Source organism: Rhipicephalus sanguineus, chromosome 4 (assembly GCF_013339695.2).
Source record: "Rhipicephalus sanguineus isolate Rsan-2018 chromosome 4, BIME_Rsan_1.4, whole genome shotgun sequence".
Classification (NCBI taxonomy): Eukaryota; Metazoa; Arthropoda; class Arachnida; order Ixodida; family Ixodidae; genus Rhipicephalus; species Rhipicephalus sanguineus.
In genome coordinates this window covers 88986516-88999628 of record NC_051179.1, presented here as the reverse complement: position 1 = coordinate 88999628, position 13113 = coordinate 88986516, and the positions used below count along the sequence as shown (strand labels likewise).

The 13113-nt window shown below is 47.4% G+C and overlaps 1 protein-coding gene across 1 annotated transcript; it reads right to left on the bottom strand.

Annotated features, from left to right (window-relative positions):
• Window positions 1-4788: 4788 nt before the first annotated feature.
• LOC119391383 (uncharacterized) lies at window positions 4789-11539 on the bottom strand. Its single transcript, XM_037659065.1, has 4 exons — window positions 11253-11539; window positions 10563-11157; window positions 10169-10446; window positions 4789-4864 (listed from the first exon to the last, which is right to left on the bottom strand). Exons 1-4 carry the CDS (start codon window positions 11537-11539, stop codon window positions 4789-4791), a joined length of 1236 nt encoding a protein of 411 aa, XP_037514993.1.
• Window positions 11540-13113: the final 1574 nt, after the last annotated feature.

The window sequence follows — 13113 nt, the reverse complement described above, 5'->3', positions numbered from 1 at the left end:
CTGATGGCGCCCATTGCGTCACAGGACCTCACTTTTTGTAGCGTCAATTTGACGTTGCGTGACGTTGCATCCTGCCAAATTTGCAGCTTAAAATATATAATAATCTCTGGGGTTTAACGTCCCAAAACCACGATATGATTATGAGAGACGCCGTAGTGGAGGGCTCCGGAAATTTTGACCACCTGGGGTTCTTTAACGTGCACCTAAATCTAAGTACACGGGCCTCAAACATTTTCGCCTCCATCGAAAATGCAGCCGCCGCGGCCGGGATTCGATCCCGCGACCTTCGGGTCAGCAGTCGAGCGCCATAACCACTAGACCACCGTGGCGGGGCCAGCTTAAAATGTGAGAACGATGAAGTGCCCAAAATTGACCGCCATATTGTTGTAAATTGAGTTGCTTGTTCGATGTGCAGCCTCTCGTACATACGTATGTGTAGATGTCATTCCGTGAGTTACTTTACAAGCATGTTTTCGGTTAGTAATATTAAAGTGTTGTACATGAAGCTTGCTTGTAAAATAAAAGGTTATTGTTTAATTTGGCTTGTTCGAAGTTGCGGTTCTCGCCGCAAGAGAACGCTAGATAAGCGAAGAAAAATGGCGCTGCCCTTTGTTGTGTAGTGGCTGGAGCTGCAGGAAGAAAGAATTCCGCGAGTACCGCGATGCTTTTGTGATGACCGATCAATTGTTTCAACTGCGGTGCCGGCTGACCAAGGACACTGTGCGATGGCTGTGCGGGGAGCTTCGCCAGGACCTGGAGAGGCGGCGTACGGAAACGAGAACAACCCCGACCGTTGTTGTTGTTTTTGTTGAGCTACAAGTGCTTTGCGCCCTTCGCTTGTTCGCCACCGGCAGTTATCCACGACGCGATCGCGAACAGCGAGGACGTGCCGACGAGCTAGTCCAGTGTGGGTCTCACGATTCATGCTGTCCTGGAAGCGATCGTCGAGCGCCTCGGTAATGAGTGGATCGCCCTCCCTGCCAAAAGGAAGGCTTTGTCCACGTAGATGTAAGATTTGAAGGCTGCGTTGAGGTGGTCGACGACACGTTCGTGTGCATAAGTGCGCCGTATGAAAAGGACGATGGCACAAGGCTGCTTACTTTTGCCGCAAGAACTTTTTACGCCCTCAGCGTCATGGTGGTGAGAACACAATTTCATCTTATTCAATCTCGCGCATGCTGTTAGTAGAATGCAAAGGAGGAACGTGAAAGACAGCTTTTCGCCACTCTGCAGTGATAGAAAAGAACGCAGTAGTAGTCGCGGTAAACGGAGTTTTCGTCACTATTTAGTTTTGGCAGGGGTGACTTGACACCATAAAAAGTTCATCGAGCTTCATATTTAATCGTGGCAGCTTTTAAGAAAAATAATGCATGAAAGAAATCAACGTGCTGATTGCGCTCTAATTTAATAAACAGTGATATGCAGACATGCAGTAACTGCCACATATGAAATGAAAGATACAGCTGTCGAAGCTGCGCTCCGAAAGCAACTCGAGAGAAATAAGTGTGTCGGCACACCAGTTGTTCGCATGTAGCTGGTTGTATTGCTGTTGCCGAATTCCTTCCAAAGCAAACAACACTCTGCAGGTATTGACCAACCCTGTCGATGGACTGCCCTCGCACTCGGGGGTCCGTGCACGACGACTTTATGTGGAAGACATTCACCGTGAGACAGACTGGCAGTGGACGTCGTGGCCAGGTGGTGAATAGCTGCTTGGTATGCAAGCATGAGAATGCTGTGTGGTGTCTTAGTGTAGCAAAAACATTATTCATGGTAATTTTATTACACACTGCATGGTTCTTAACTACTCAAGTCTGTTTGTCCAAATTTCTGCCCCGTATGTTATTACTGGCAGCAACCTTGGTCGAACAATATCTACTTTAGTAGCACTAGAATGAAGACTCTCTCATGTACACATTTGAGAAAAAAGTCATACTGAGACCCGAGGCGGCACATAATGATCCGACTTGCTCTCAGTGAATAATTGCAACTTGTCTTTCTATGGTCATGGGAAAGACTACCAGTGCAATAGAAAGGTCAAGCATGAAATAAACTTTCATGAAGACATTGTATGATCCTTTATTATAAAGTGGTGAAATAATAATAGTAGCATGCGATGATACAGAAAATGCTACACTCTGAGGCTATGTTAAAAAAAAGAATACATCAAATACAACTGCCCTAGATGTGGTACATTCATAAATACAATTATGGTAGAACGGACAACTTGTATAAAAAATACAAATAAGCAAGCACAGCCATGTGCTATATAGCAATAAATAAGTCAACTGACAACTCAAAGGTATTTCAGTCATGGTTCATAAAAAGCACTAAAAAACAACCTCAAACGGTTGCAAAAGAAACCTGCTGTCACTTTTCATTGACGGCCCTAAGCACAAAAAAAGCTAAGCGAAACCAAGCCTTGAGTGCGCTGACCGTCTGAAACCACACATCAGTCCCATGCAATCAAAGAAAGCACAACACCCTTGCCACCAAGAAGATGAGCCTTCTGTCACTCGCCCCTTCTTCTCTATGACAGAAGTTAAAGGTTGCAGTTCAGTAGCTTCGTTGTCATGTCCTCCTGACGAAGGAATTGAGTTGATAAAGCCATTTTTTTGTTGGAGCATTTCAAAAGCCGTAATTATGTAACCTAACCAGACAAGCAATTCTGTCAATATGTTCTAGCTGTAAAAAAAGGAAAGCAGTGCATATCAGTGACACGATGTCTTGGAATAAGTTAAAAGAAGTGAGAAAGGAATAGTACATATTTATGTATCCATTCATAATATGCTAATTGGAACACTGTCCTCCACAGGTGAATAGTGCATACCTCGCTTCAACCTTGGCTGCTTACCCCATCCCGGAGCACATCCTGCAGAATCCTCTGCTGCCCGATTCCACCCCGCACCCACTCTTCACTGCGGTGCGTCGTATAACTGTGCACTGGAGTCCCTGAAAGCCCACATTCGGTGCTTGCAGAGGTACAGGACACTGTACTATGGCCCACTCTTCACGTCGAAGATCATCGCAGTTTGTGTCGTGCTTCACAACCTCGGTGTTTGGCAGCAGCTACCTGAGCCAGACGACATCCCTTGCACTGAAGAACTCGAATGAGAATATGCGGACCTTTACAACAACAAGAGCGACGATACGGCTGCAGTAAACATGTATCAGGCGGTAGGCAAAGGCAGGATCACGCTCTGTAGTGGTTCACAGCTGGGCACGACTCGATGTAATGGGGTTTACATTCCTGCGAGATGTGCACAGAAACGTGAAACACAAGAAGCTCTTGCTGTTTCTCATGACAAAGTAGCCACTTGCATTGTGTTCGATCCTGTACCTATCCCCTGTACTGTGTTCTTGCAGGAATTGTATTCTGACAAAAGCTTCATTGTGTTCGTTCATTGAGAGCATGCTAATTGTACCAAATGGTTAGGCAAAATCATGCTCAGCTTCTGCCGCAAATCATAGGAGGACTAGTTTGTTGAGACCATAGTGACTCTGTAAACAGACTGTGTTATTTTGCAGCAGTGCATGCAACATTGAATGCCATTCCAGAGCATTGTTTTCAGCACTTTATTCACAATGCGAACCCGTGTGATGGACTGTACGAGTCTGGCAGGTGTGTACAACGCTCTATTCATGTAGTAGCCACTCGTACATGCGAGAGCACAAGCTTGCTGTGGTTGGTAATCTATGTAACGCTTATAGGCACAAAACGAACCAGTACCGAAAGAGGCACGTGGGCACAGCACTGTGTAGCTACTTTCTGTCCTGGTTTCTTTGGTGGACTATACAAGTTTACATGCAAGAGTAATACATGATATTTCAGAATGTATTGTGAGAATGTATTCATCATCCTTGCAATAATAAAAAGCAGTCAAGTTGTCCTCATTGCTTACATCATTGTCTTATCATTCACTGCTGCCAACAACAACAAAGGATGCCTCTAATATTGTACCAGCCGGTTTTGAAGCCAGCACATCTGCATAAAAGACATCTCTTTTAGTTCAGTTTGTGCACTTCTTAGTGCTGCCAGTCCAATGTAACATCAACTGCATGAAATACTACAATACCTCTTCTTTATCTGTGGCCAGTATGCACTTGTTAACCGTATGTTGTAAGCACGTGGAAGTACTTTCACAGCTAACACCTTCGGAGATGCACCTGTGGATTGAGATCTCGCCTAGACTTTATCTTTCAGATTCAACTGATCGCGCGTAACGTGAGGTCCTGAAACTTAACTCTTATTGCTTCTGCTATGTATATTTACATGATTGTAACTTTTACTTACAGTAGTCCTTACGCATCCTCAGAAAAACATATAGCATCATCTAATGATCACGACAGTTCAGGAGATACTTCGCGCATCGGAGACGTTTATAAATAACTCAGCTGGCTGTTGGGCTAGTTGGCACATTACTTAAGATAAACTAGACGCGGAACAGCCACCGCAACAAAAAAGACAGAAGGAACAGAAGGGGCATTATTAATACTGCAATGCTGTGTAGCTCCTTATCTCTATACTATCGGCAGCGCTTCTGGACGCCGCGGGCCCTGGGAACGAAGGGGCCACCGCAGCCCCAAGACGGGGTCGACGCGCATACTTGTAACGATGCGGGCGTCGTCCACCAAAACGTGCGTCGCCAAATCGAACGGCCCTCCGCCTGTTCTCCTGCCAATAAGCATGTGCATAGCTGAAACGTCAACACCACCCCCGAGTGAAACGCAAGCTTACCTGATGCACCGTCATTCCGCGCCTCGAGCTCGAGCTGCCGCCATTTTTAGTTAGCCATAGCCACCGCCACTCCGGCGGCGCCTGCTGCTGGGTCCCAGGCGGCTGCCGGACATAACCACAGAACACCTACACAAAACAACCAGCGAAATAACGATGCCGGCAATGTCCGACGCTGGCTGGCTGGCTCGCTTATTGCCTAAAAAGGTTACTATGGCTTTGTCGCTCATCCTCAAATATCGCGCTAAATTGCAGAAGATATCGTCTGCTTCACAAATTTAAAACTAAAACGCTTCACTTTTCTCTTATTTTTCTGTTGTTGCATTGACAATTTCAGATACAAAATAGTGTTTAATTGCACGTTTCTTTGCAACTTATGTCCCCTTCACGTCGCGTTTTGCAAGCATTTCAGGGTGATTCCACGTAAGATCGAACAAACGATGGCTGGTCGACCTCTTAAATTTATTTCAAAATTTTATATATTATTGCCTGATGAGTGGAAAGAAGAGATCCGCAATTTGTTTTGCCACCAAAAATTTTGTCGAACCACAGGAAATCAATAATGACGAAGAGGTGGAGTGGAGCGCTCATCCGCTCTGCTGTTTCGGCCAACTTTCGTTATGAATTCACAAAATATATTAAAGTTAGGTAGCTGAAATTTATTTACCTAAATGTATGCATGTTTTTGCTTCTGCTCAGGTATTTTAGTTTTTATGTGTAGTGTAGATGTTTTTATAAAAAACCTCAAAAATGGCCCAATCGGCAAAATTTTCTTTACTTTGAAGGTCTTTATCTCAAAAAAGCCTTGTAGCATAGCGACAAAAATTCTGCATTACGTTCTTTCGCATGCGTATCTACCAAAGTGCCAAATCTTGTATTTATATAGCTTTTCAGTAAAGAGATATGATTGGGCTAAGTTCAAGAAAACACCGAACAACGGAAACTTCTGACGACAATTAAAAAAAAAAAACCCATTTTTTAAATTTCTTAAACTTTGTCCACTTATTCTCCTCCACATCATCTTTCACAATCATTAAAACATGTTGCATAATGTCGTTGCACTAATAGTTACGGCCCCTCCAATAAGACCCTTAGGCAAGGATGGGCAATTCCGACTTCTTGCCCAGCAAGTGTATAAATGCAGGCAGGATTGAATTTCTTTTTATAAAAGGCCAGCAGGTACCTAAAAAGGTGTTGCCGGCACTGAAGACGTTAATTTTGAAAATATTTGGTCACTGCAGCGGCCACGAGCGCGGGGCTACCGATCAGGCGCGCGCGCACCCGAGATGCTCGTTGTAAGAGACGGCGCAGTGAGGAGCTCGTTTTCGCGTCCTCAGGGACCGATTGAGTTCGAAACAGCAACACCTCTCGGGTGACTTGAACGCATGTGCACCGGTAGTCGCAGTGATCTGGTTAATTGCGACTATTCTTTTTCAGGGGGCACAAGAATGTCATCGTTATACAGTGCGTTCCGTGAAGATCTTTCATTGCAGTGGTAGCAAAAGTACGCGTAGCACAAGTAGTCCGTCTCACTGACAGTCACTGATCTTTCGGGCGTTAAACGTTCCTTCAAAGCATTTATGTCTAGGTAGGTAACTCTGCGAAATTTTGGCTTCTTTGCATTAATTAAAGGAGTACTGACACGATTTCGAGACATCGCAAAAGGGACATTTTTTGCTTCGTTGGTATGCAGTGTCCATGCTGTCCACACACTGGAGTCGGAGAACAAGTATAAAATATTTTAATTTGACTTTGAAGTTTTCGTCGCTGAGCATTTGCAAGCCAGCCACACTGCAAGGACATTATCCCGACAAGTCAAGACATTTCCTCCGAGGTTCGCGAGTTCTGCGTCCTGCATGCAGCCTAATCGTAGAAATCACTGTCAGGGTCACTGGACGACAATTCACTCATCGTTGTCTATTGCACCACGAGCAGATGACGGATTTCCCGCTACTACGTCGCGAATTTCTGTATCTCCGTGACGTCACACTGCTATGAACGACACTGAGAAGCCACCCCCTCAATATCGAAACCGAAAGTGTCTATTTAAGGTGGCGCTAATTAAAGTATAGGATGCATTCCCAGGCACCACAATAGTCGTTTTAGGTTTCTCGACAACAGTATTTTTATTTCGAGCAACAATCCGAATTTTTTTAAAATTCGTATCAGTACTCCTTTAAGCTTCTTGTGCTTCGAAAGGTAGTCTCCACAATAGACTCATTCAGAGCTATACTTTCTCGTCATGAGACGCACAGGAGGTGTAGAGTAAGAGCAAAGCACAAGAAACTATCCGCGCCGAATGAAGTGTGAACAGCGCACTGAACACGCGGCCAGTTCACGCCGTCTGCTGCCGGCATCTAATATAGACAAGCGCATCCGGTTACCGATAGTTTTGCTTTTCTTTCCTTTGACAATCCATATTTTGCTTTGCCACAGGAGCGCCACGTTCATGCTTTCCACTGATCGCAACTGGCGCAGCGCAGTTTCTGTGGCAGCAGCGTGCGTGAAGCGAGCGCTCATAGCTCCCTTATAGAGTTTTCATCTTGCTTCAATCTCCGCCGTGTTATCAGCGCCTAGCTGAGATGCGAACAGAGGGCGGATAGAATAGCGAAGCTCCAGTGCACGTGCGTTCAAGTCACCCGAGAGGTGTTGCTGTTTCGAACTCAATCGGTCTGAGGACGCGAGAACGTGCTCTCACTGCTCCGTCTCTTACAACGAGCATCTCGGGTGCACGCGCGCCTACTCGGTAGCTCCGCGCTCGTGGCCGCTGCAGTGACCAAATAATTTCAAAATTAATGTCTTCAGTGCCGGCGACACCTTTTTAGGTACCTGCTGACCTTTTAATAAAAAGAAATTCAATCCTGCCTGCATTTTATACACTTGCTGGGCAAGAAGTCGGATTGGCCCATCCTTGCCGAAGGGTCTCTTTGGAGGGGCCGTAACTATTAGTGCAACGACATTATGCAACATGTTTTTAATTATTGTGAAAGCTGATGTGGAGGAGCATAAGTGGACAAAGTTTAAGAAATTTAAAAAATGGGTTTTTTTTAATTGTCGTCAGAAGTTTTCATTGTTCGGTGTTTTCTTGAACTTAGCCCGATCATATCTCTTTACTGAAAAGTTATATAAATACAAGATTTGGCAGTTTGGTAGATACGCATGCGAAGAACGTAATGCAGAATTTTTGTCGCTCTGCTACAAGGCTTTTTTGAGATAAAGACCTTCAAAGTAAAGAAAATTTTGCCGATTGGGCCATTTTTGAGGTTTTTTATAAAAACATCTACACGACACATAAAAACTAAAAATACATGAGCAGAAGCAAAAACATGCATGTATTTAGGTAAATAAATTTCAGCTACCTAACTTTAATATATTTTGTGCAATTCATAACGAAAGTTGGCCGAAACAGCAGAGCGGATGAGCGCTCTACTCCACCTCTTCGTGATTATTGATTTCCTGTGGTTCGAAAAAATTTTTGGCGTTAAAACAAATTGCGGATCTCTTCTTTCCACTCGTCAGGCAATAATATATAAAATTTTGAAATAAATTTGAGAGGTCGACCAGCCATCGTTTGTTCGATCTTACGTGGAATCACCCTTCATGCGTTTGCGTCATCATTGTGTACACGTCACGGCTACGTCAAATTTGACAGAAAATGGCGGAAGTCCAGAACAGCACCCCATGCAGTGCATTGAATATTGGCTGTCAAAACTGATGGGGACGCACGGGCGAGGAGCTGCCTGCGACGTGTCGCTTTTGACCAATGTTGTTGCGTAGGGAGGCGGCACTTCCGCCAGCTGGAGCGGGGATAGCTTTGTTTGCACAATTGGAGCAGTACCAGGTGTTCTTGCTAGATGGGCATTATGGCTTCGTAATTGAGGGGCCAGCAGGTAGCGCGCCGAGCCTCGACACAGCGTCAGCTGCGTAACTTGCGGTCTCAGATGGGAGTGATACTCGTATAAAATAGGAAATTAATGAGAATTTGCCTAAGCGCAGGTTTTAAGTGGAAGAATTTTAGGCTCTTGAAGAAGCAAGTTAACGGCTTGTGATTAGCCGAAATGTAAAAAAATACAGCCCTCGTAAAAAAAAGAAAATGCTTTAGAGTACGTAACTGACCAACATCTCTCTCTTTCTCTCTAATGTTTTGCAGCGAGCTTCTGTAGGTGCCTGGCGCCTATATAAAAAGCCCAGTGGCCTCCATTTTGTGCCGCCTTGTGCTGCAGTAAGACACCCACTACCGTGGTCGAAGTGTCTAGCATAAATTGACTTGGCGCATCAGGCAGTGGAAGACGAAGAATGCGATCGGCAACCGCGTTTTTGCTTCCTGGAAAAAATTGTTGATGCGCCTAAGACAAGTTTAGGAGGTTACTATGGCTCCAGCCAAGTTTAACAGAGCCCGACGTTTCGGGACCGATTCGGCCCCTTCCTTATGGGGTGACTGGTTTGGTCATGGAAGCTTCCCCCCGACTTGTTTTCGCCGCGGCTCCGGATTTCCCTTTCCCTCACGTTTCGGAGGCCGTGAACGTAAACCGAGGGCATTGTTCCTAGGGATCGGTTCACATTTGCCGGTGTGTTTTGAATGTGCCACGACTCGAGCAAGAGCCTCCTTCCCAGATTCCTTTCTGTTTCCAGAACAGAAGCGCCGTCGAAGTCGATCTTATGGTCGTGCTTCTCACAGTGCTCTGCAAGAGCGCTGCGTTGCATTTTCCATCTTCCTGACGTCGTTCTTATGTTGGCGCATTCTTTCTGGGAAGCACTTCCTCTCGCCTATGCAGCTAGCTGGGCATTCCGAACACGACACCCTGTACACTACGCCTTTGTGTTGTTCCCTCGAGGGTCGATCCTTCGGCCGCGGTAGCAGGCGGGTGAGCGTCGACGCTGGCTTGTGTATCACCGTGACCCCCTCTTTCCTGAGAATCCTGGCGAGCTCTTCACTGATGCCCGGCACATATGGTATGACAATGCGCTGAGCTGGCTTCTTGGATTCCATTGTGGCCGGTGGGGTGGCCGGGAAGGGGGAGGGGGTCGCCTAGCGTGTCTTTCGGCACACGGCGCGACACTCGGCGAATGAAAGCTTCAGTGTATCCGTTCATTAGCAGCTCGGCGATGACCCTCTCCTCTTGTCTCTTTCTCTCCCCTTCCGACGTGCAGATTGTTCTTGCACGTGATAGGAGCGCCGAAACTACCGAAGCTTTGTGGGCAGTCGGATGACAGGACGTGAAATGCAAATACCTAACGGTGTGCGTTGGCTTTCTGTACACCGCGAAGGTCATGCGCTCGCCCTGCCGTCCGTCTGCCACATCGAGTAACGGAAGCGTCCCGTCTCGCTCTCGCTCCACCGTGAACTGTATCGCCTGGTCGACGGAATTCAGATGTTGGAGGAAGCTGTCTACGGCTGTCTTCTTTATGACGCAGAAGCAGTCGTCCACGTACCTCACAAACACTTTCGGCTTGTCAATAAAGGAGCGTAGTGCCGTTTCTTCTATGTGCTCTATTGTGAGGTTAGCAGCTGTAACGAAGATCACCGCCCCCATCGCGGTCCCGCTGGCTTGTCTGTAGAAGATCCCCTTGACGCTGAAGTATGTCCCCTTGAGGCAATACTCCAGCAGACGACACAGTTCGTCGATGCTTAGGCAGCTTCTTTCGCCGAAGAGTTTATCTTCCTTCAAAGCCGCTCGTGCCCAGGACACTGCTAGCGCTATGGGCACACTCTTGAACACAGACACGACGTCGAACGAAACGATTCACTCATCACTGCTCACTGTCACATCTTTCATGCGCTCCACGAAGGGCTGGCGTTGCGTATGTGGGTTGGTGTTTTTCCCACGAGCGGCGCCAGAGTCCGGTGTAGGTACTTGGACAGCGCACGGAGTGGAGATGTAAAATCCACGATAGGACGGAGCGGGACGGTGGGCTTGTGGATCTTGGGAAGCCCATAAAATCCTGGTGCAGAGCCGCTCCGGCAGATAAGCTGGAGGTTGGTGGTTCTTGCCTCCAGGTACCTCTTAAAGATATCCGCCAGGAGCTTGTTCAGTTCCCTTTGGACTCTCGATGTGGGGTCTTTCGCCAGCGTTTCATAGGCCGGGCTGTGAAGGAGATCACGCACTTGGTCGCTGTACGCCTCCCTATCGAGCACGACCATTGCGTTGCCCTTGTCGGCCGGGGGGATGACAATGTTCTCATCATTTCGGAGTGAACGGATCGCATTATTCTCCTTCCTCGATATGTTGTGCTCACGGCGCTTTCCTATTTTTGATAGTACGCCGATGGCCTTGAGACGGACATTTTCTCGAATGCCGTTGTCAAGTCGTCTTATGCCTTCCTCCGTAGCCGCAATGATCCTTGGTAGTGACGGATGCGCCGTGGTCACGTTGAAGTTGTATCTCTTGGCCAGCACGCTATGCTCGGTAGGGGAGAGTTGCCTGGAGGACAGGTTGACGACGAAATTATCGTTGTCATGTCCGCGGTGGGGTTTTTTCCTTGGAGTGTCGTGAGCTTGCTCTTGTGGGCCGCTTGCTGCTTCCGAGCTGTTGTTGCCGCCACATTTCGAGCAAATTCCTCCAAAGACGGAAAGACGTTGGGCAGTCGATATCGAAGCTGCCGTCGGAGGAAAAACAGGTCTAATTCCTTCTTGAACACGCTGTGGCATTCATGGATTCGGGCGTTTAGCAGGCGTTGTTCGGCTTTTGCGATGATCTTGTTGCCCTCCGCCGTGTGCACTAAGCGTTTAAGCTGAAGACTTCGTGGTACTACGTTCATCTCCCGGCAGGTCTTCGTGAAGTCGAGATGAGTCTTGTAGGTCATGATCCCTCTTGCTACGCTCACGTACCGCTTTGCGAGGAGTGCCGCTTCCTGGCCGAAGTCAATGCGTAATGACTTAAACGTAAACATTGTGACAGAAATCTGGCTGGGTGGAATATTTAGGAGGTTAGTATGGCTCCAGCCAAGTGTAAGAGAACCCGACGTTTCGGGACCGATTCAGCCCCTTCCTCAGGGGGTGCTGGTTTGGTCATGGAAGATTCTCCCCGACTTGTTTAACCGCGGCTCCGGATTTCCCTTTCCCTCACGTTTCGGAGGCCGTGAACGTAAACCGAGAGCATTGTTCCAAGGGACCGGTTGACATTTGCCGGTGTGTTTTGAATGTGCCACGACTCGAGCAAGAGCCTCCTTCCCAGATTCCTTTCTGTTTCCAGAACAGAAGCGCCGTCGAAGTCGATCTTATGGTCATGTTTCTCACAGTGCTCTGCAAGAGCGCTGCGTTGCATTTTCATCTTCCTGACGTCGTTCTTATGTTGGCGCATTCTTTCTGGGAAGCACTTGCTCTCGCCTATGTAGCTAGCTGGGCATTCCGAACACTGCACCCTGTACACTACTCCTTGGTGTTGTTCCCTCAAGGGTCGATTGAGTAGCAGGCAGTCATCAAATCAATCTTGCTGTATATTTCTATCACGCGAGACGAGCGCGAAAGTCTTGTATTTGAGGAAGAGAATATTGAGTCGGAGTAGTGACGCCATTCAAAGGTCGGTAATTCTGAAGACCGCCAGTCGCCATTGTACAGCTTTGTTACAAGATGGAGAGGTCAAGAACATTTGCTTGATGAAGGACCAATAACGCCAACGTGCAGCATTTCTTCGAGCTCAGGGTAGACAACTTCCAACCGGCGGCGACAGGTTAGCGAGTGTGGTGTCATGACGCTTCAGTTTTAGTTTTATTGGGTTTCGAGAGCTGCGGGCACTAAAAAGTCTGTATGTCGGGGCGTCATGAGCTGCAGACACTCAGCAAGTATCTTGTCATGCGTTGAGACGGCCGAAGTGTACTTATACCCGAGGAGGTGAGGTAAAACCGCACGTGAAGTAGATCGAGGGATGTAGCTTTATCCTTTAGGCACTGTTCACGAACACTCACATCCAGGTTGAAATGTTCGAGGAAGTCCCGTCCCAGTATGTAACAGCTGCCTTCGAAATCTCTGCAGCGACGGGCTTGTTCGCCAAAGCGACGGTGGCACCGGCACGATCGCTCAGGTGGGCCTTAGATTCACTGCGAGACTTTGTAGACGAAGGGCTGTGCTAAAGTTGGTCTTCAGCGTTGTCGCGAGTTATCCGTGTCTCTAGTGTCTTTTGTCCCTTCAACCTGGGCAAAAAGATTTTGTCTGAATAAATTGAATTGAAATGAACTGGTAAGGTAGTGCATTGTTTAGTCTTGGTGCGAGACTTGGTCCCCTGGCTCTGAGGCTGTCGTAGCGGTGATTGGTAACTGTGCCGAAAACGAGCAGCCGCCGATGCGATTCGTGAGTGTATTTAGCCGACCAAGACTGATATAGTCCGAGCCCGCCAGTACCTCGCGTGTGGACTGTGGCAGACGCTGCGCAAACATTTCGC